Genomic DNA, 24,074 nt, shown 5'->3' on the forward strand with positions numbered 1-24,074 from the left:
GACTTTATGGATGATATATATGAACCTGAGAAATCTAACCTAAGCTCTTGTCTTAGCAATACCACACGTCAATAATTGGCATCTAAAACATCAGGAACGAATAGTGGCAGGCCTCTGCGGACTGACACATTGACTAAGTTTATTTTAGTTAGTAACCAAGAACTGCATTAAGCAGTATTTCTAGGACAGTGCTTCTTAAACCTGACCTGAGGACCCCCCACCACTCCACATTTTGTATGTCTATCTCATGTAACACACCTGATTCAACTCATCAGCTTTAATTGGGTGCGTCTGATAAGGGAGACTTCCAAAATGTGCAGTGGTGGAGGGTCCCCAACAGGTTTGAGAAGCTCTGTTCTAGGAGTCCTAAGAAAAGTGATAATGTCCCATGGCCCTGTTTCCTGAAACACCAAAGTAAATGCAAGAAGTAAAATGCTATTTTATCTTGGCAACATGTTGACTAATTATTTAACACCTTTGAGGGCTGCAGACCACTGGGAAAACTGTAATGTACAATGTAAACATGTCTTTCCATCTACAATCTTGTAGAAAGTTATTTATATGGGCTAAAGGTCCACCCACTGAGTACTTCTTAAGGGATTCTTTCTTTCTTCTTTTGTTTCTCCTTGCAGGCCATGTTCCTTCAAACTGGGTGGCGTTAAGATTGCCGTATTTAGGCTAGTTAAAAGTGGCATACATCTAACTTCTTTCAGATCTTTGGAACTGCAGACATGAGCACCTCGACACATTGTTGGATACAGTTATGTGTTTGCATTTTTGCTTCACACAGTAAGTGACATTTTTGCCTGCATTTTAAATTGAGAATATTCTGTCTCAAGAATCTCACCTCATTAATTTTAAAGAGTAACTATTTAATCTGATATTCTAGTCATAATGTCAGACATATAAAAAAAAAAAAAAAATCATTCTCTCGTTTGCAGCTACTTGCTCATTCCTCGTGTCTCAGTCACCGGACCTCACACACGTCTCAGTTGGTGACACTGTACAATTAAGATGTTCATTTGAGCACAAAGTTTCTTACTGCTATTCTGCTGTAACATGGCAAAAGCTGAACCTACGGACTGGTAAACTCACACCGACGAGGTCTGGCTCTCAGTCCGATTCACTTCAACATGATGATAAAACTTGCGTTGTTACTTTAACAAATGTAAAACAGAATGATTCAGGTTTGTACTACTGCATTAGCCATTCTAACGCAATGGCTATTGTCGGCAGTGGAAGCAGGGTGATCGTAACAGGTAAATCTGGGGTTAAATCTCATCAACTTTTCTATGGGTCACGGTCACTATAACAGATAACATTCTGACTTGATGATATGTGTGTAGATCACTCTGTTGTGCAACCAGAACTATCCATCTTATACTCAGCATCAGAAACTGGCTCATCATCGGTAGCACTGCAGTGTCTGGTGACCGGAGTTGTCCCGTCTCAAGTGCAGGTGTTCTGGAGGATTGGAGAGAAAGCGCATGTTGGATGGACCGAATCCGCTTGGACAGACTCCACTGATTCAGCCACAGAATTCACGCGTGCTCATCTCTCTATTTCTGCAGATGAGTGGACAGAAGCCGATGAAATCCAATGCTTTGCTGAATATAATGGCAAGAACATGTCCAAAACTCTGAAGCGATACGGTGCGTATAAATGATAAAAGTCTCAGAGAAACATATCAGGAAAAATAACAGGTCTACACCTATTATTATCCAGTCAAGTTTAAAAATGTCAACCGACTAAATTGATTTTCTTCAACCTACTGTTGAAGAAAGTTGCATTGGAACTCTGAAAACTAATGAAATCGAGTAAAAGTGAAAAACTGAATGTAAACAAATGATGATAACCGTTTACAGTAGAATACAGAACACTGCCCACTGCATTTTGCTTTTAGTTATTAATTAACTTAAGCATATCTATTAATCACTATGCTCATTGCTATATTTCAGTAACCCAACCAATCTTCTCCTGGCTTCTGTACACCGGCTGCGTGGCAGCGCTCCTTACCATACTTATAACAGTCATTATGTCTGTAGGATTGTACCGAGGTGAGAATTCGGTGCTTCTGATTTTGAGGAAGTTTATATATGCCCTAAATAGTTGGGACTTGCACTGATTGAGGTTTGAATTTGCAAAGCAAATGCCTAAAAATGAGTTTTGTTTTGCTGGCTGGGCCTTTTTCAGGTTTGTTTGATTGGACTTTACTGAGTAAAGCTGTCTGACAAACAATCCAACATAACCTTGTATGTTCACAATGTTGATTAATTTATGTTGATAAATACAGTATGACAATCTTATTGAAATAAGCCTGTGTAAGTCTTCAGAAATTCCATATTAGTAGCCTTTTACTTATAAGAAATCATTCAGAATTTTCATGTAGTTAAATATTTTGGAGGAAATATGTATAAATGTGCACAATTCATAAACAAATGCCGAGCCAAAATTATTAGGATATATATTTTAAAACTAACATCAATCAATTTTGCATTAATTAAAAGGCACATGCTTTGATAAAATTGTTCAGCCGATATATGATACATTGTGGCATATTTTTTATTATATTCAGTAATACATTAAATTTTTTCATTAAATTCTCAGATATGTCGGCGAACAAAAAAAACAGAGGGTCAGTATTTCAACTTCTACCCTATAAACTTCAAAAAGTGTATTTTATGAATGTAATTGAAGCAACTTAACCAAACTGTTTTTTATTTTTTATATTTTTTTTATTTCAGTCTCACAAGAAAAGATGCCCACCGCAAAATTTCCTATGGTAATGTTTCCTTTCAAACCTACAACTATAATGTGGTATGCTGTATTCTAATATATAATATGCAATAATAGCTGTAAAGTAATAAGAGTCAAGAAAAAAAACTGCAAACACAAAATGAAAGTGTCTATATTTATTTACCCTTTAACAGGCAAACAGAACACACTGAGAGAAGAGAGTTCATCTGTTATGGTAAGAGGCACAGAAAATTGTGGAGACTGAACTAAACGTTTTACTGCATGTGTCTTTGAAAATTACTGTTTTTGCTGTTTCAGAACAACTATTTAATGTGTGCTATTTAGAACATGAGAACAGGTTCATGAAAAAAAAAAATCAGCAGACACAATTCTAGTGAGATGAATAATTAACTAATAAGCAAGCTCTAAATATGTATTATACAATATGAACAAGGCTTGCAATAATATTAAATGGAAAAAATAAATATAAGTATGTGGTTATTGAAATTTGATCAAAATATTGTTTTGCCTGTAAGTTTGTTAAAACTCCTTTGACATTGTGTGTTTGGCTTATTTGTTATATTGGTAAAAGTTTTCTTGGAGCTTGGCAGATGTGGTCACTATGAATGTCGTGGAATGGAAAATAGCTGTGTGCAGATTCTTTAATATGTTTTTTGTAATGTATTACATGAATCTCTAGATCATTTGATTTCGACTGATCAATTGTGGCATTGAGCAGTTAAAAATGTATGTTTAATGACCAATAAACTTTAATCAATAAGAAAGAAAGGTTGTGATGGAACTTTATGAAGTCTTGTTATAGTGTCTTCACTAGTTTCTACTCCTTTTTGTACGTAGGATTTATTTTGTGGTTTTTGACCAGTAAACCATGTAACCTTGAACAGCAGATTCGATTAGACAAAATATTTTACATACAAAACTATGCTTTTGCAAACTTTTGACCAAACAAAATTTGTACTAACTTTAAATAACTATATTTTATGATCTTAGAATTTTGTCCAGTGTTTCTCTGGGGATCTCATCAGTCAGGGGCAGGGTACGAGTCCATCAAAAGAATAAAGGTAAAGCAAAGCAGAATTTTAATGAATTATGTGCAACAGGAAATAGTAACCCATGTAAGGATCATTCTCACGTGGCCTTGAGATTTTCATTCTTTTTTTTTTTTTTTTTAGGGTGCTATAGTGGGGAAGGACATAGGAGTATGTTAAAAATGTCTGAAATAAAAGTTAGAAAATGAAACATATTGTCTTAATACAATAAGATGACCTCTTCTTGTTTTATAATCATGAATATTTAAAAGTTAGAAAATGTAGGTTTTCCTGTATGTATTTCTGTTATTTTAAGTTTGTTTATTTACTTTTTGTCCCCCTAATAAAAATGTGTCCTCTTGAAATTGGGTTAAATCATGCCTCTTTGTAGACCATCACCATTTCTAGACCATTTTCCAGAGTAGTTCATATGATGTGAGATTTTTTTATAAGTTATATTTGGCCTAAAATAGGCTGATTCACAATACAACCTTAATGGCATCCTGCTATTAAAAAGGAGGGCATGAAAATGAGGAGAGTGGCACCAATTCTATAGTCGTTTGTAATTCTATAGCTTTTTTTGTAAAGTAAAACATGAGCCCGTGAGATTGTTCATAATGTATGCATATTTTCCTGTGATGGGTTGAAAAACCACAGTGCATGTAAAAAGACAATGTATGGCCTCTTGTTGAAGTCTTCATACTCTCAGTAGTGCTTGTGGTTAGACATAAGCTGCATAACAGGATGTTAGATGAGATAAACTGCATGCACACCTGCTTTTGCTGTCCATTTTTGCAGCAAACCCACTGACATTAATTAAGCCTTGATTATGTTGGACCTTACACCTTTGTATTGATACAAAATGTTCTCATTTGTCATTCATCCCTACATGACCCAAGTAACCACATTAACTTATTGTTCGGAGGAAAAATAAAATTAGACTACAAATCAGTATTAAATCACTTGAATATATTTTGAAATATAATGAAAAATATAGTTAATGATATCAGATCAGAGAGCAAAGTTGGGAATATTACATCAGCTACATTTGTTTTCCTCTTTTATATTATGCAGATGTACAGATCTTACAATGTGAGCTCTGAATTAAGAAAAAAATATCATTTTGTATATCTGATTGTACACTATTAAGGGAGATTATGTCCATTTTACTTGGTAAAATGTCAATCTTAAGGGGATAGTCCACCCTTACAAAAAAGTTCATTCAAGTATACTTAAAATATATTTGAAATTGAATTAAGTATACTTCATGTAGTACAGGTATGTACTAGTAGTACTTGTAAGTGTACTATTTTAATACTACTTGGAACTAAACTGGCCCACTTTTTAGTATAAAGTATACATTTAAGTAGGCTATACTTCAAGTGTAACAATAGTAAACTTTGAGTACTAGTTTACAAATAGTTTTTCGTTTGGACTACAACTACAAGTAAACCTATATGTATAACTTAAAATCATACTTAAAGTGCAAAAATAATAGAGTTCGCTAAGTATACTGTTCCCATTTCATTTTTACACTTGAAATGTACCTTTAACTGTATTTTAACTCTTTCCCCATCAGCATTTTATTTTTAAGTTGCTAGCCAGCGGCAGCATTTTTTGATCATTTTAGCAAAAGTTTCATGGCCCCCAGAATATTTTGTTTTATGGATTTCTGAACATGCAGATTGAGTTGAGTTCAAGAATAGGTCAAGACTTTTCTGTCAGTATAAGTCAAGTACTTAAGTGTAACGTTATATTTCTGAGAAGTAAATAAAGTTTACCTATATTTAAGTATATAAAATGTATAGACTAAAAGTACTTTCTTCTTTTTGGCTTTAAAAAAAGTATACTAATAGAACACTTGAAATAACCTTTTTTGTAAGGGCACCCAAACACCGTTTAGTCTTTCTCTCATGCCATTCCAAACCTGTATGATATTTTCTGCTGTCGAACACGAAGGAAGATATTACTAATATTTCAATTGTTTTATCCATATAAGGTCAATAACAGCATTGCATTAGCCAAAAGCATTCCACTGAAGAAAGTCATGCAAGATCTGAGTATTTTAAATTTTCATATTTGTGTTAACATTTTTTTAAACTATTTGTGTTAAAAAAAATAATATATCCAAATAATTTGTTAACATGTTTTCTTTACTTCAATCAGCTTATTGTTTCTGCCTTTGTATTAATTTAAACAATGTTTTAAAATGGTGTTAGCTAACTGTGATTTGAATATGTACATTTCTGAAAAAATATAACTTGGACACAGTCACCTCATAAAAAATCTTTCTAAATTGTATTGTAGACATGCATTTTCTGTAAAGCTGCTTTGAAACTATATGTATTGTGAAAAGCGCTATACAAATAAATGTAAATTGAATATTTTAACACGACGTTACATAATTCGTTCAGTATTTTCTAGCGTGACATTCCACATATGTATAGCTATCTGAAGTGCAGTGTGGAGAAACGGTATTGTCAGCTTGTGAGCGAAGGTGTGGGCGTTCAGCATTGGCCGTTCTTACACCATACTGCTCTTTTCATCTCACACCAGTTAGATAAAAACTTGTGACAGCAGACTGTCAAAAAGAGTAGTTAACAGACAAGAACAACTTCTCATCTTGCATAGATTGCTACACAGAGAAACAAATACTAACTAATCCTGATGAAACAAGATGAAACGTTGAAATAGACTGCTTGATTTTCAGAAGGTACACAGAGACACGATATAAGTGCTACTTTGCAGCTTATTTGATTAAAGCATTATTACCTGCATAATAAGTTACCTTATAAGTTATAAGAGTGTAATTTGCAACATAAAGAGATCTAGTATTTCTATGCTTTGCAACAGTGATTTCTAATGCAAGGAAGGTCCACCCACTGGTGAGGGGTTATTTTTGCAGGTAAATGAAACTCTTGTGTACTGGGATCTTTTGGCATTACGATTGTGACCGTTGAAGGTGATATTAAAAGGTGCATCAGAGCCTTGAAACCATTAACATGAGTACCTGGACGTGCTGTTGGATTTTATGTTTTTGCATGTCAGCTTCACAAAGTAAGTATGCAAGTTAAGAATGTCATCACATTTATCTCAGCTCATTAATTTTTCATCATGTTGAATATTCGTTTTAAAATTGCTTTTATTCTCTCGTTTGCAGCTACTTGCTCATTCCTCGTGTCTCAGTCACCGGACCTCACATACGTCTCAGTTGGTGACACTGTACAATTAAGATGTACATTTGAGCACAAAGTTTCTTACTGCTATTCTGCTGTAACATGGCAAAAGCTGAACCTACGGACTGGTAAACTCACACCGACGAGGTCTGGCTCTCAGTCCGATTTACTTCAACATGATGATAAAACTTGCGTTGTTACTTTAACAAATGTAAAACAGAATGATTCAGGTTTGTACTACTGCATTAGCCATTCTAACTCAATGGCTATTGTCGGCAGTGGAAGCAGGGTGATCGTAACAGGTAAATCTGGGGTTAAATCTCATCAACTTTTCTATGGGTCACGGTCACTATAACAGATAACATTCTGACTTGATGATATGTGTGTAGATCACTCTGTTGTGGAACCAGAACTATACATCTTATACTCAGCATCAGAAACTGGCTCATCATCGGTAGCACTGCAGTGTCTGGTGACCGGAGTTGTCCCGTCTCAAGTGCAGGTGTTCTGGAGGATTGGAGAGAAAGCGCATGTTGGATGGACCGAATCCGCCTGGACAGACTCCACTGATTCAGCCACAGAATTCACGCGTGCTCATCTCTCTATTTCTGCAGATGAGTGGACAGAAGCCGATGAAATCCAATGCTTTGCTGAATATAATGGCAAGAACATGTCCAAAACTCTGAAGCGATACGGTGCGTATAAATGATGATAGTCTCAGAGAAACATATCAGGACAAACGTTTATACTTTCCCATTTTATTCTCAGGTTTTTTTTTTAAGAAATCAGAGATTAGATTAATTGTCACACTAAAAGGTTGTCATAGCAACTAAAACTTTTTGATTCAAAAGGCCATTTATGCAATTTAATATATATATATATATATATATATATATATATATATGGCAGTGGTTTTGTGTGTGTTACAAACACCTATCAAAACCCTAATTAAGTGATTCAAAATTATTAGAAAATGCCTAAGAAGAATAAGTTTAATAATCATAATTGAATCTCTGTTGTGTGAACAAAATGATTCATTTTCGTACACTCAAGCAAGATACATAGGTCTATATAAAGACTACCAAAGGACTGAACCTCAGTCTCCACTATAGAACACTGTACTTACTAAATATGAATTATTCATTATATTATGATGGTTAATCTTTCAGGATGGAATCAAAGGACTTTCTGGCCTCTGTACTGTGGCTTTGGGGCAGCATTCCTGACTATGGCTGTGGTCTTCTCTATTTGTTTATGCCAAGGTAAAGATTTAAATCAATATGAAAACCTTTTTTATTTTATTTTTAAATATTATAACTAAAAGTATAAAACTAATTAAAACTAAAAGCACATATGGGGAAATTATTACCAATTTTTATTTTTATATTTAAATTTTTAATTATTACCATGTATTATGTTTTATCAAGTCTGGTAATCTGCAGTAAAAAGTGCATAATAAAAAAGCGTATAAAAAAACTTGAAAAAAATTAAATACTGGAAAAAAACGCGAGTTACTTACAAAATATTGGTAACACTAATACAATAAGATTTCATGTTTTAACATTAGTTAATGTATTAACTAACATGAACTAACAATGAGCAATACATTTGTTACAGTAGCCTATGTATTAATCCTTGTGAATGTTAGTTCATAAAAGTACAGTCGTTCATAATTTGTTCATGTTAGTTCAATGTTGAAATTAACATTAACTAAAATTAATAAATGCTGTAAAAGTATTGTTAATTCTTAGTTCATGTTAACTAAAGTAGTTAACTAATGTTAACTAATGAAACCGTACTGTATAATGTAAAAATTCTCGGAGATCCACAATTTTTTTTACAGGGTCAGTTTATAAACTTCAAACTTCTAAGGACACTATAGGGTCATTCCTTGTCGAATCAACCAAATTTCGGAAGCTTCCCCAGCTCAAATGTTTTTCTGAAGAAAACATAAATAGTGATGAAAGCCAAAATATTAAATAGTAATCCACTATTTTGTAGAGGGAGGGGTCAAAATGACAATTTTTTTGGAGCCAAATTACAGGGGGGTAAAATTGACTTTAGAAAGATGGCATTATAATTATTTTATTTTTACACAGAGATTGGTAGGTCTATAAGTGAAATCTGTTGACTTTAGCAATCGCTGTTGCATTATATGCCAACAGTGAAAGTTCAAAAAATGGGAAAAAGCACTTCTTGTGTTTTTTACCCCAAGTTTGCATGACTGCAACTCAAGAAGTATTAAAAATATCGTAATATCCTTTTAGATTTTGTTTTTTAACAAATATTTCTTTTGGTATCTTCATTCTAAAGGCCCTATATGGTTTTATGGAGATTTTAATGCAGCTCCATAAGTAAATTGGTGAATTGTGCACATTTTCAGACAGTCATCAAAAACCAAATGTGGGTCACTTTGCATACAGCGGATACTTTTTTCTTTTAAAGAGGAATATCTAAACAACAAATGTTGAAACTGAAATGTATCTAATTTTTTTCTATCAACACAATTGCATAATATACCAGTCTGAGTGCCATAAACACGTTTTTTTCTAAAGTTTGTATCACTCAAAAAGTATTCTACTGTAAACTGTACTGTATGCTATTCTGTGCATGTTATAAACATGTAGTCATCTTAGTGCATTAAATCTGCCAGTAGCTTCATCATAACACATTTGCATTGAATCTTTTTATTAAATTGCATTTACCCTTTAACAGGTAAACAGAGTGCAGCGACTGCAGAAATGTCATCTGTAATGGTAAGCATGGTATAATCTAATAATTATAGATATGTAAATATGTTTGTTTTTTTTTTTTAAATCTTGACAAAAAAAATACTTCAAAGTCAAAATGATTTTTTCAAGTAGAGTCAATAATAGTTTTGGTGTGGATATTAAACTTCTTAATTTTTTGTCTAGTTTTATCCTGTGGATCCCATTAATTTAGGACAGAATTTAAGTCCAACAAGAAAAAAATAAAGGTAAAAAGAAAATGTATGTATTCTTTTTGACTGTAATCATATGAATTATGTGAAACAGTATATAGTAGTCAATCCTTGCAGCCTGGTCTCATTGTAATACATAGGCAATAGGCAGTAATACGTAATTTTCAAAGACACAAAACGTACTTTTTTGTACTTCTGGATAGATGCTGAAACATAATATGGACGTATCTGCAACATTTAAAATGTAGCGTTATTACAGCTACAAAACGTATTTACGAATCTTTCATATCATAAAGATATTTGTATAATTTCCCTTTTACCATTTTATAGATAGGCTACATGTAAGCCTACCCATTTTATGCAGAATCTAAAAAGAAAAAAACGTGGACAGAGATGTGAAGGGAAATGACAGTTTTAGTAACGATATAGCATTAAAATATATTTTGAGCCGCCAATACTCCTACCCCTAAACCCACCCATAGCCATTTCTTAAAACTACATAAAGTTGTGAAGAAAAACATAACAGACAGACAAGTGTAATCACAAAATATTTATTCATTGCGAAAATGTCAAAAGCGGTACCAAAAGCCGCTCAAATGACGATGTGTTGCAGTCGCAATGCTCTCTGGCGGTAGGCCTATATAATAGTTTTGTACGAGTAGAGCAGAATTTAAGTTATTAATACATGGAAATGTTAATCCGGCTTCACTCTGTGTGAAGGCGCACATTTCCTAATTTCAAATGTAGCTATATCGACTGAAACACGGCATGTGTATTCTCATGAGATCACGTTGCACAGCCCAGCCTTGTGAAGACCACTGTCAGATTTTCTTCAGATAATCTGTCCTCTTTTTGTTAGGGCATCAATGGAGATCAGTGTTATTGAAAGGAATGTTGGAGTATGCCACACAATCATTGAAATGAAAGTTAATTATATTGAAATTTACATCCTTCCAAAGTTGTTGTTAAACCAAAATTATAAGAATAATCTGTATTATTGTTTGATTATGTCTCCTCTTGGTTCCAAATAAAGATATTTTTACTTTTTAAAAGCTAGAATTACAGCAGAAATTGCCTTCTGTCTTTAAATCCTTTGTAAGGAAGGCAAGTTTATTATGGTGCAAAGATTCTTGAGGCACCTCTTTTGAATATGCATGTGCACAAATTATATTTGAGAAGATTTCAGGGAATAACAACGTATATTTCACGCTGTTTATAGCTTTTATATGGTTTAGGAAAACTTGAAATATAGAGAACAAGGGGCTTGTTTTGTATTTTGCATTTACATTATTATTGCCAAAGCTTAAAGGAACTACACTTCATTGAACAACATGAATCATGACAACTTGCTTTTACTCCTCAATCCCAAATTAATTTCCATACCTGGCTGTACTCAATATGACTCTTCAGTAGCGAACATTGACTCTTGAACCATGCATGGCCATCTCACCCGCTTCCCTCATCAGGAAAAAGTAAACTATTAGCATAGCTTATACGGTGTTCTCTTCTAGTACTGCAGATGTACAGTTGACAAGAAATGCAACAAGCAAACAGCACAGTGAGTGTGATAGTTATCACCAAAATAAAAATGTAATAGAATGCAAATCCTCATTACAAATAATTGCATCATCACACAATCGGTGTGCACTTAGAGGGGTCCTATTATGCTTTTTCACTTTTTCAACTTTAGTTGAGCATAAGAAAATCTGCAATGTTACAAAGTCCACTCCAAAGGGAGATCTTTTATTTAACAGAATTCACTTTCCAAGAACGAACGTCTCTTGGAACGTGTTTTTTTCCAGAGTGTCCAATCACAATGTTACTCTTTTAAATAATCCCCGAGCAGACACTGGTTTGCTACTTGCTCTATGTTTATTTAAAATCAACAGCAAGACAACTAGAAGTGAATGTGCTTTCCATTAAATAAATCACACACAGTAAACAAAACCTTAAAAAAAACTTTGCAATGAACTTTGCAATTTAAAACTGCGTGCCGGTGCGGTGAGACGTACATGCTCGGGCAGATTCTTTGAAGTCGTTCATCCTCGGACGCAGCCAGTGGTTAATTTGTAAAGTGGGAGGTCCCAGAGCGTAGAGGGGGGGTGGATCCGGCGACTCAAAACCATAGACAGTAAAAGAAATGGACAGAGCGATCTCATTGGAACTCAGTTGAGACAGTTGAAGCCCACTTTTAGCGATTTTTGAGAACTTCCGTTCCTGACGCGCAGACTCAGACCGACTCAAACTAAGCTTGATGACGTGAGCAACCTGTCTGACAGACGTTAATCTTCTAGTAGCTGTGCGTGAAAACTGCCAACGTTAATCTTGCAGAGACGGGGAACTTGAGCAAAGAGTTCTTTGGCGTGAGTGAGCAGGAGTAAGTATCCCGTTGCTTTTATGGACTCATTATCTATGGGCTTCTCCCTTGACGGGACGTCCCCCCGATTGCCTGCGAGCTTCTCCTCCTGTCTGTACGGTAATTTCTGTACAGCGCGACAGAGAGTCGAGTGGTTATGACGCAATCGTTAGTGTAACGGTGGTCAGGCAGTGAAGGGACTGAAACCAGAACTGGCTTTTCTCACATTTATTCCTTTGGAGAATCTTTGGAAAAATCAGAACAAAACATGCCTTCAGGCACTGGTGTACATATAACAGCATCCGATGTAAAGCATCCCGCTTCTCATCTCTTTGGTAAATTGTTACAAAAGAAACATTCATACAGAAGGATACACCTTTAGCATACAAGAAGGGTATAAAATAAACATAAGAAAAATAAACACAGGAAAATATTTCCTCATTCTGAAACTAATTCACATTTAACATATGAAGCAACATACCTTTGGAAAAATCAGAACAAAACATGCCTTCAGGCACTGGTGTACATATAACAGCATCTGCACATACAAAAATAAAAGAAATACACACTGAATACACGGCTAGTTACTAGCTGAGTTTACAGCTAGCCACGCTAGACTCAGAGTGTATGAAATCGTGGTCATAATGAAAGCATTAATAAACTTTCTCTAAGTTGCTGAAATTGCACCTGAATCTTAACAATACATGTAAAATAATATAACACAGATCATATGTCGAAGTTTTCAACTTTAAACGGCATTTTACAGTTATATCATTAAAACAAAGTGAGAGTGCTTTATACAGTGAACCTACCCGATGTAAAGCATCCCGCTTCTGATCGGGTATGGCAACAACACAAGGACAAAACGCAGCAGAGCTGCAGTACACCGTTTCTCCAAAGGAGGGCTCCAAAACACCAAACTCAATACAGCTGCTTAATTATGGTGAAAATCACATACAAACACTAACTGACATTTCTAACTCTGTTACATTAGCCTATTTTTACTAAATCTGTTTCTACGGGGCCATAGTGTAACATAGAAGGTAATGGAGCCCTTTATACATTGTCGTGTTTCTTTAGAAATAAATAATGGACAAATGGAGTCTTTAAACGCCTCAGATGTAAAGTTATTCGCTGTCAAAGTGACGCAAAAATGAATGGGAGTCAATGGAAATGCTAACGCAAGTGAAGTTCTGCTACAACATGGCGGCACCCGGCCGGCTTCAACTTCCGGTCGATGGATTACCCCCTTGCTCAAAACGGGGGTTGGAGGAAACGAAAAAAAAAAAAAAAAAAAAGCTACGTAGCTCTCTCTTCGTTCTCTGACTAAAAAAAAACCTTAACAACGATGTGTGTGTATCAGGGCAATGTTTATTTTAATTTCAGAACATGCACTACATGGGTGCAAAATGTAAAAAAAAAAAAGAAAAGAAAAAAACTTTTCACAAGCAGCAAGGGGGTCGCACAACGGACGAGAAGCGCCGAGTCGCGTCTAGGACAACTCGAGCAGGGGCGGCGCCAGATAATTTTAAAGCAGGTGCTGAGGGGCGCTAGCCTGGTTCTACCAGACTCTCGTACATTTCATTTGTACAGAGAGTCTGGCCTCGCTCCATTGAGAAACGTTTACTTCCTTGTAGGCGGGTTCTCTGTTAAAGTTCAAAACTATTGGATCTGCCCAGCGTCACTCAGGATCTGCCATAGCCAATCGCTAACGTGTGGTCGTGACGTATGTCATGCGCCGAAACCGGCTGGAAACAACAAGTCCGAATTCCATATTCATAAATCTAAATATCTAAATGCTAAACCTCTCTTTCTTATATTTGTGAAAGAATTTAAAAAATACCTCTTTTCAATTAAGTTGTCTGAGAACAAAAAAAGCCTTAAAAACATTATCTGTTTGTAATTATTTTCCTTTTTTCAGTGTCATGTAATTCTCTTAACTTGTTCATGTTTATTTTATATTATCCCCCTACTGTTTTATTTTTGTTTTGTTTTATTATTATTTTTTGTTTGTTTTTGTATTATGTTTTCTGTTATTACTTGTGTATTGTTTTAAGCAATAAAAAAAAACAAGTCCGAATGATCAGAGGATTATGTTTAGAATAAGATGTCTGTCAACGAGAGCTGCATGTTTTGTTCATCGAATTTAAGAGTTCAAGGAACAATTCTAAATGTATATTTGACACTAAGGACAGTGATGTATTCAGTCAACTGTCGAAGCTGGGTGTAATCATTAACAATACGCCGCTGCGGTCGTTTCGGATCTGCCGCAAATGCTGTACAGTGATCATCGTGCACGCCGAGCTGCCCAGCACCAACTCCTAACCTTTCTGCCTCCCTCACTTGGTCCTCCATTAGTGCAACAAGAGGAGACGACAACAACTATCGGCTTTGCATCCTATCGTTCGCCTTAGCTAACTCATTCACCACTAGCGGAGTGAGCTGGAAAATTAAACTTTTCCCGAACCCCGTGGGGAGGAGGGCCACAACATCATGGCCACCAACAACACTTAGCAAACATTGATCTTGCTCCGGCTTTAACTTCTGGATATTCGGCAGTTTTGCAACAACGGACCGAATAGATTTTCTCACGTCTTTCTCCGCTGCCATTACTGAACTCCAACTCAAACTGACGCGCTACATCAACGTCATCGTTCTCAGCCACTCCCTCTGTTCGCTGATTGGACCGGTAAAAAAATTATTTCTGGAAACCAAAGTCTACAGCACAATCCCAGACGTAGTACTGAAGGAAAATAAAATTGAGCGGAAGTGCGTAGGAGGGCGGAGCCAGGCTAGAGGGGCGCATCTTACTAATGCTGTTCAATTTTCATAATCAGCATGTAAAAAAATAACATTATAATATTTTTACAAAAATTAAACAAAATGCGCTTATTTAATGGCTACAACAACACATAGTGGGCCATATATACAGACTCTCTATATTGACATTGACATTAACAATGCTGTAGAAGTGCAGTTTGTTACGAGCTAAATGTTAACTAATCTATAGTTAGGTTAGGTTAGCCTACCGATTTTTTATACACAGATTCAGAGGTCTCGTGAGTTCAGTGTTGGACAGGTCAGTTGTTTTAACTATTCATTAAAGTAAATAGTTAAAATGAGTCATTCGTTTGCGTAGGCCTATCGGACGTGTCATTAGTGGACGTCCAGCCACGGCACGCTTGTGTGATTATCTCGGCAGTTTAGGACACGATTTGCGTCAATACAGAAAACATTTAATCACTGGATAGGTTTTTTCGGTTATTGAAATGTGGTTTATGTCAGCTGAATGGGCGGAACGCTTTTTAGAGAAGATAAGGCAACGTGTTTTTTTTTTTTTTTTTTTGCACAATTCACACACCGCGGTAATTCAGGAGAAAAAATCTCCAAATGCTCCACGTGAAACTGCGATCTTCCGACCTTTTACTATCGTGTCAATTGATTTTGATTAATATGCGCGCGCGCGAGAGAGAGCAAAACAGCGCTCGTGTTGTTTGAAGACGTGAGTGCGCGCGCGCGGCCGGGACGCGCTCCCTCTCTGCTCGTTATGCGCCCTGTCAAGCGCGTGATTTTTTTTCCCAAACCACTTTAAATGCTGGAAAAAACCCTGTTATTATGTCGAAATAACGAGAATCTCACCTGAAAATCCGATAACATCAGCAATTTTAATTCAAGCAACTGATTTCTGTAAATGAATGTAAAACTAAATATATATTGCATGCAGCACAGGGTGAAGTCAAACAGTATTTACATTAACAACGCCGAATGGTGCTGCCGGTGTGTGTAGATATGTGTTAGAATTTTAAAGACGTGGCGCTGCGCTTCTCGTCCGGTGTGCGACTCACTTTACCCTGAAAATTCACCTCAAAAACGCATCGAAACTGCAAACACAAGATTTTTGTGGAACTTCAATGGGGAATAAAGACTAACAAGACAGATAACAACATTGAACACTACACAAACAGTAATTATTAATTTGCCAGAGTGACACAGGAGGTGCCGGATCCAATAAAAAAAGGTTCCGGATCCAACGTCGGAGGTGCCGGAACACGTTCCGGCGTGTTCCGGCTCAAATTAAGTCCTGGACGCAGCGCAGCGCTGTCAGACAGGTTGCTCACGTCATCAAGCTTAAGGCCAATTTATACTTCTGCGTCGAGTGTACGCCGTAGTGTACGGCGTGGGCTACGCACGTAGGCGACGCCGTCATGAGCATTTATACTTCTGCGTTTAGGTCTGCGTTGCTCTGCAGTACAGCGCCGAAACGCTAGTTGGCGGCGGAGGGTTTTAATGTTCCACTGTGTTTAGATTCCTCGCGGCAAGAAGAAGAAGATTCCTCGAGGCTGTTTTGAGTTTAGGTTACTACAAGCAATGGCGACTGAAAGAGAGCAGATCATGTTGGAGTTGGAGCTTATCGAGGTGGAAAAGGTAAATTTTTAGTTTTTTTTAACAGTTTCGCTGTACTTAGAATTTAAAAATGGCGGGCGGTGCAGAAGAACACGCCGGAAATGCATAGGAGGAAACGCGATGCTACCAAGCCGACCAATCACAGATCTTGCGGTCCGCGTCGTCGCGACGTGTAGTTACATTTTTGAGGAGGTGCGCGTCAGGTTACGGCGAAGGGTACGGCGTATGGTACGCGTCTGTGCGTATGCTACGCCGTACCTACTGCGCGCACCCGACGCAGAAGTATAAATTGGCCTTTAGTTTGAGTCGGTCTGAGTCTGCGCGTCAGGAACGGAAGTTCTCAAAAATCGCGAAAAGTGGGCTTCAACTGTCTCAACTGAGTTCCAATGAGATCGCTCTGTCCATTTCTTTTACTGTCTATGGCAGCCTCCCGTCCAAAGCACCACTAACTCCGCCTCCGTTTCCCGCGTAAGCTGATATTAGTATTTAAACATTCTCTATGATAAAAAATGTTTGTGAAAAAAATATTTTAATAACATGGTTTTGCCGGTTATAGAGTTCTAATGACGGTGTTCAACTATAACCGTCACACCCCTAGTTCCATCGCTGTGCTGTCGTCATCGTGTAAAGCCCGCCCCAATGTTTCTGATTGGTGCCGCGATTTCGACGGATTAGAAATGGGCTTGAATGAGCTCTTTGCCAGACTAACTTGCAGAGCAAATCTAAATTTGCCGGAAGTTGTCTGGGTTTTCCCAGGCTAGGGGCAACCCACTCCACGAAACAAAACAAACAGGGTTCCAGCCAATAACCGACAAGAAGAATTTGGGCGGTGGGGTTAGTGCCCGTACACATGAAGGGGGGTGTGGAGGAGAGAGAAGCATGAAGAGGGAAAATTATAACTCTTTAAGTTTAATATGGCCGACACACGACCAAAGAGATGACGGTCCGATGAACAGATTGCAAAAATGCAAAGAAGAGGAAAAAGGAGAAGGAACGCTCGAAGTCCCGAATTTACATTTGGAAAAGCCTTTGAAAGGTGGCGAGATCTCCGCCGGCAGAGGGCTTCCAATCCGACATTCAGGTAGCTCTGTTTTTGCTGGACAGGTGGGTAAATCCAGTTAGATTTTTCTAAATGGACTTTCATGTTCGCTTAACAAACACAAGGATATAATTATCTAGAACAATGCAGTCAGCGCTAACTTTGGTGAATACAAAACATAGGTTTCTAGCAGCTAGCTATCGATCTCTATTGTAAATGATCTAGCAAACTCACAGTAGGGCGACAGTTTGTGTGAATGATTGTTTTCACCCACTGTTTGTTTTGAATTTGAAATGTTCATTCATAGCCTATTGACAACTTTGACCAAATTTGTTTACAACGGAGCCGTTGTTTATACTCACTGGGAAATGCGAAGCTATAACGTTATCTTGCTATTATTGCGTCCTTGTAAGGGAGCTAAAGTTATAACCTAAGGTGGCGAAACGTTTTATCGTGTTTTTCTGGTAATGTCTCTCTTTTTCTGCATTATATGAAAGCATTTATCTAACTTGGCGACATTACACCTTGAATGAAGTATCAGTAAAACTACAGGGGGAGAGGACGGGATGAGGAGGAGGGAGGGTCTAGCTAGCCTCCGTTTAGTTTGACAATACTTCGAACGTCAACAAGAAGTGACGTCACCCAACATCTCCATATGTCAAAGAGACACTGTTTTTTCCATCCCTTTTCCAAAACACATAAGTTTGACCTTCTAATATGGAGCTTAAATTTACACAATTCAAATAATTTTGTCATATTATAAGCTTGCTGCACATTTTACGGAGGACAGCTTCCAGAACCTAAGAGAGTACAATGCAGGCTTTACACACAAAAGCTTCAACTGAAATGGAGCAGTTCCTACTTTGTTGGGACAATCTGTTGTTTGTGGATCTCAACTTGTAAGTATGTCTTATTTGTAGTTGCGTTTTTTATTAATAATTCCAATTATACGTTTTATGTTGTTGCTACGATGTAAACAAAGGGCAAAGCTTAGCCTCCGCTCGCCTGCTAGCCAACATTAGTGTTGATATAGTGTTTACTGTATTTGTAAGCTCTCGCTTTTGTACGGCTGTTCGCCATCCTTTATATTTACACCAGAGCAGAACTCAATGTTATGAAGGAGTGTGACATTTCCCGAAGACACGCTACAAGCGGTGCCAATCACAGCACATTTCGTATTTCGGAAGGAAGGGCTTCATCAAAACAGAAACTGTATGGCATGTTCGAACCAGACTGGGGAGAAAGGTGCTGTAAAAATGTAAAATATGTGAAAAATAATCTGTTTTTTTAACAATCATGTATGAAAGCCTATTCTAGTACACCCCAAAAACAAAATCAAGACTTCGTAAAAGGGCATAATACGACGGACCCCTTTAAGTGGAATATGGTGACAACTGGCCGGGTTGCAAAATGTATGACAAACACCACACAAAACCAACAACATTTAATTAAAGGCAGGGTAGGCAGTTTGATTCTAAAACACTTTTTCCCAAATTTGTTTAAACTGTCTTTATATACCAATACATATCTAAAATGTAAGTACTCTGAAAAGGAGAGTATAACAATCGAGTGTCTGTAGTCCTCTCAGGGCTCCCTCGCTACCATGGCTACCACCCCTACTGCTACAGGAGCTGCCCACATGCGCGCACCCAGTTGACTCGCTCATTTCGAAAGAGGAGAGCCACGTACCGGCCGGAAACTAGGAAGTCTCACAATTATGGCAGATAAAAAGCAGTCAAAATTCCCAGTACCACCTGTACCTGCATATACAGTCAGCGCAGGCAAACAAGGCAAAAAAGGTGATGTCACTCCATGCACTGCACTCCTCTCCGCTCGACGCTGGTAAACGCGTCGTCCAGCTGAGCGGCTAGCATCACGCATTCATGTGTTTTGGGGGCGTGGCTTTGGAAGGAGCCCAGAAGGGAGGGGGTGGGAATTTCTCTGTTGGATACTTTCAAAATCCAAACATTTTCTGCTAGTTTCTCAAACTTACCTACCCTGCCTTTAATGTAAGCATATGCACTATAAAAGTATCCACAGCAAAGCACATGAGTGACAGACACATCCACAGACAGTCAACAGCAATGGTGGCATTTTGGAACCCACAAGCACAAACAAGTGCAATGTTGAAAAAATAATATTAGATTGGCAAAGCGGCCTATTAAATGTACACTATTTTCTTATCTATGGAGCGTAAGGATTTAAACATTTTTTTAACTATTATTCAGAATTACAGCAAATGTGCATGGTCGCTGAGATGGTACATTTAAAGATTGACCAGTAATTCTACTAAATGACTTTACTCAAAATAAAGTTCAAGTTAAAACAGTTAAAACAGTAATTCTTTCAAAAACTGAGTAGCTAGTCAAATCTTATGGTATAGGAATAGACTTTCCCCTGATGCCCATGTAAAGAGAAAAAAATTGTTAGCCTCCTTGTACTCCCACACTTCGTATTTGTAAATATTATTAAAGGAGAACTCCGACGCAAAATGAACCTTTGGTCTATGGTACCTAGTCAACCGTTCTCTGAGATTTGTTTTCATGATAATCGAATGTAAAGAGTTTTATCTCTAAAAACTGTTTAGCGTATAACGCTAGTAATGGGGGCATCTATTAAGTAAAAATAAATCGCTAGTTAATACCACTAACAAGGCTCAAAATAGCCCCACACTAACACAGTAACATAATGAGGGTCCCTACATGCAAAACGAAGCATTGAGAACTTTGTAAGTGTACAGACCGTTTAATAAGAAGATATTTTATGAAGACAGTCCACTTCGTGTATACAGACAGGAGCCATCTTTGGAAAACAGTCTCGACTAGTCAAACCACGAATGCCATTCATACAGTTCAGAAGTTCACTGAACTTCATACAGTTCAGCTCACTTAGCACGTCGTTCGTGGTTTGATTAGTTGAGACTGTTTTCCAAAGATGGCTCCTGTCTGTATACACGAAGTGGACTGTCTTCATAAAATATCTTCTTATTAAACGGTCTGTACGCTTACAAAGTTCTCAATGCTTTGTTTTGCATGTAGGGACCCTCATTATGTTACTGTGTTAGTGTGGGGCTATTTTGAGCCTTGTTAGTGGTATTAACTAGCAATTTCTTTTTACTTAATAGATGCCCCCATTACTAGCGTTATACGCTAAACAGTTTTTAGAGATAAAACTCTTTACATTCCATCATCATGAAAACAAATCTCAGAGAACGGTTGACTAGGTAACAATGTTTTATTAGACCAAAGGTTCATTTTGCGCCGGAGTTCTCCTTTAAGAGACACATTTACCATAATATAGCCTAATAAACCCACCTGTGTGGACTCGGTGGGCGCTCCAAAGTTGCATACAAATTCCTTCCCTCCTCCATTTACACTGGGAATTAACTTCGATCTAAACAGAATTCTGAGGCTTCCGAGCAGCCTCGTACAGTGAGTGAGAGAGTAGCAACATATGATTTGTGCGCTATTTTTAAGAGTAACGAAGCCGTCTGTAGCTTTCAAAACTCGCTCATTCAAAGATTCCATTGATCATGCAGATGCACCACTCGCCAATCAAGATCCCGCCTTAAAGGGTTAGTTCACCCAAAAATGAAAATTCTGTCAGTAATTACTCACCCTCATGTTGTTCCAACCCCGTAAGACTTTCGTTCATCTTAGAACACAAATTAAGATATTTTTGATTAAATCTGAGAGCTGGATCACTCCTCCATAGGCTTCTTAAGGGATCAAAACTGGCCGGCCCAAAAGTTATGAAAGACATCGTTAAAATAGTCCGAGTGACTACAGTGGCTCAATCTTAAGTTTATCAAGCGACGAGAATACTTTTTGTGCACAAAAAAAAATAAAAAAAATAACGACTTTATTCAACTATTCATTTCCTTCTCTGTGGGCCGTGATATTTCACGTAGTGATACTACGCAAAGCTTCTAGGTTGCACGTCACACGTAGGCTCACTATTGGCCGACGCTGGTCATCATTATCCCTCAGTCACTGCGACAGGAGATGCTGAAAAAAACTGCACGAGGGACACCTTGGAGCAGAAAAATGTAAAAGAAGGGCTAGGACTGCAATCTATTGGCCCGGAATAACGCAGACATCGACAGGATGGTGTCAACCAGTGATACTTGCTTGAAACATCATGCTAAGCAACAAAGGAGCCAATGATCATCACTGATCCACCAGATTAACCATGGCACAAAGTTGGGACTGACTTATTCTTCCTGGATGGACGAAACTATTTGCTAGTGATAGACTATCTGTCAAACTATCCAGAGATGGCGTTGCTTTCCAATACATCTCATGCTTGTGTGATAACACACATAAAATCCATTTTGCGAGACACGGCATTCCCAGCAGGTGGTTTACAGTGATAATGGGCCGTGCTACAGTGCCAAAGACTTCCAGAAGTTTGCTGAGGAATATCAACATGTGACATCAAGCCCATTATATCCGCAGTCGAATGGAAAGGCAGAGAAAGGAGTACACAGTGAAACTGCTACTCAAGAAAGCATTGGACAGCCAATCAGATCCTTATAGCTCTGCTGACTTACCGTGCTTCTCCACTAGAACACGGTGTGTCTCCTGCAGAAATCCTGATGGGGCACAGATTAGGAACCACAGTTCCTTGCTTAGCAACACCAAAAAAGTACCTGAAAAGAAAACAAAAGCACCTGAAACGGAGACAAAAAGCTAATTATGACAAGGCATCAAAAAGCCTAGAACCACTCTCCAATAATGACACAGTAAGACTTGAGGATTGCAATACCTGGACTAAAAGAGCCACAGTCCTGGAGGAGGTGAACCCAAGATCTTACACTGTCAGGACAGAGGATGGTCAAGTCCTGAGGAGAAATCGGAGAAGTCTGTTGAAAACAAAAGAGACAGTACTAGTGGTAACATATACAGGTGACACAGACTGTGCAGAGTCAACAACAACATCTGAAACACTTCCAGTGCTGCTGGATGACAAAGAGCCAGCTAAAGAAATGCGTTCAGATTTGCATTCACCTGTACTGAGAAGATCGAAACGCTCAGTAAAGCCTCCTGATAGACTTGACCTTTGAATATTGCTTAAACATAACATAAGCATTAGACAGAAAGAAAGACAAGAGGAAATGTAATCGGTTGATTATTATTACAGTGATTGCAATGTAAATAATTCTTGAGATTGTTGGTTGATGCATTACATCTTGTATAATGTATAAATTGCTTGCTTAGTGGTTATAGCTAATATATAAGTAATTAGTTGTAATAACTCGTTCTTTACCTCTAATGGAAAGGGGATGTAGTGATAGTACCATTGTAGATGTGAGTACAGAAACTAACCACTAGGTGTCAGTAGTATTACACTTACCGGTAGAGCATGCAGACCGAGAGTCAGTAAAGTGGCGTTGTTGTTACTGTTGCTGCTCGCGACCTGAAAGTGAATAAAAGATAAGTTATGTTACAAACCTGTTTCTTTAATGAAATAAGAAACATTACAATTACCAAATCCAGATTACCAGTGCTCTAAATGGGACAACATATTACAATGTGGGCATTACAATGTGGGCTACCAGCTATGTAAAGAACAGGTAGAAGAGCCAACACACACTGTAAACCCGAATAAGTTGCCACAACTCAAAAAATTTAAGGCAATCAGTTGCCTCAAATTTTTTAAGTTAAGAAATTCAAAGTTTAAGTAAGCAGAACTGACATATTTTTATTTTGTATTTGTACATTTGAATTGTTCTTAACTTGAAATGTTTGAGTACACTAATTCATACATTTAACTTAAAATTTCATGTAATCTCAATGTGAACACTTTTATTAGTATAAACTTAGCTAGCTTTAACAAGCTAATTTGCTAACATACTATTTTGTTAACATCTTAACAATAGTATGCTATACAGTAACAATTGCAGCAATATAAAGGATTTATTTGTTCTCAAATCAAGCTCATGCACCACTTGTCACCATGATGGTAACCATCCTAAAACCAACATTCTAGAAATTCTTCTAAATTAGCATAACGAAACATTAATCATTACTAAATCACCCGCTTAACATTATTCTTGCACAAAAAAACATTGTATTACACTTAATTTTAGCATTTACTCTCCCTTTCGAGTGCCATCGGCAAAGCATGCTGGGAAATATACATCCCAGCCGTTTCAGTTAAACTTAAGTTCGTCTAAATTAAAAGAAATAATTTCATAAAACTCAAAACAATGAAACAGTTCAGTTCAATATATCCATTCTGTGAACTTGAAAGAAAAAGAAAGTGCTAAATACTCATAAAAGTTAATTTGACTGAACTAATTAGTTTAATTTAAGTTTTTCCTACTCAAACCAATTAAGTATTTTGAGCGTTAGGGTTTACAGTGCAGGGT

General features: G+C 37.3%; 2 protein-coding genes and 1 long non-coding RNA gene across 6 annotated transcripts in view; 2 read left to right on the forward strand and 1 right to left on the reverse strand.

Annotated features, from left to right (window-relative positions):
* Nucleotides 1-24,074, forward strand: part of s100v2 (S100 calcium binding protein V2) — a 240,591-nt gene that overhangs the window by 170,928 nt on the left and 45,589 nt on the right. The gene's annotated exons all lie outside the window — the stretch shown is intronic.
* Nucleotides 606-10,986, forward strand: LOC130087971 (immunoglobulin kappa light chain-like). 4 transcript variants are annotated; one of them, XM_056254545.1, is made up of 9 exons: nucleotides 606-789; nucleotides 942-1,259; nucleotides 1,347-1,652; nucleotides 1,959-2,057; nucleotides 2,608-2,635; nucleotides 2,745-2,782; nucleotides 2,931-2,971; nucleotides 3,760-3,818; nucleotides 6,946-7,142. In XM_056254545.1, exons 1-8 carry the CDS (start codon nucleotides 732-734, stop codon nucleotides 3,814-3,816), a joined length of 945 nt encoding a protein of 314 aa, XP_056110520.1. In that variant the 5' UTR covers nucleotides 606-731; the 3' UTR covers nucleotides 3,817-3,818; nucleotides 6,946-7,142. The 4 variants fall into 4 exon arrangements, with proteins under 4 accessions (XP_056110520.1, XP_056110521.1, XP_056110524.1 ...); XM_056254546.1 differs by lacking the exon at nucleotides 6,946-7,142 and adding an exon at nucleotides 3,930-3,991; XM_056254549.1 differs by lacking the exons at nucleotides 606-789; nucleotides 942-1,259; nucleotides 1,347-1,652; ... (3 more) ...; nucleotides 2,931-2,971; nucleotides 3,760-3,818 and adding exons at nucleotides 6,664-6,842; nucleotides 7,351-7,656; nucleotides 8,131-8,223; ... (1 more) ...; nucleotides 9,877-9,951; nucleotides 10,762-10,986 and having other exon boundaries at nucleotides 6,946-7,263.
* Nucleotides 12,472-13,233, reverse strand: LOC130087984 (uncharacterized). The gene is made up of 2 exons (XR_008807418.1): nucleotides 13,071-13,233; nucleotides 12,472-12,796 (listed from the first exon to the last, which is right to left on the reverse strand). It is a non-coding gene; the product is annotated as an uncharacterized LOC130087984 (long non-coding RNA).

Source organism: Rhinichthys klamathensis, unplaced genomic scaffold, assembly GCF_029890125.1.
Source record: "Rhinichthys klamathensis goyatoka isolate OS25496 unplaced genomic scaffold, OSU_Roscu_1.1 h1tg000111l_1, whole genome shotgun sequence".
In the NCBI taxonomy this organism is placed as follows: domain Eukaryota; kingdom Metazoa; phylum Chordata; class Actinopteri; order Cypriniformes; family Leuciscidae; genus Rhinichthys; species Rhinichthys klamathensis.

Bases quoted from the DNA above. Each gene is read 5' to 3' on its own strand.
- LOC130087971 (XM_056254545.1), top strand. From the start codon at position 732: ATGAGCACCTCGACACATTGTTGGATACAGTTATGTGTTTGCATTTTT. The intron at 2,058-2,607 runs GTGAGAATTCGG...TTAAATTCTCAG, and splicing joins GTCTGTAGGATTGTACCGAG to ATATGTCGGCGAACAAAAAA. The intron at 2,783-2,930 runs GTAATGTTTCCT...ACCCTTTAACAG, and splicing joins CCACCGCAAAATTTCCTATG to GCAAACAGAACACACTGAGA.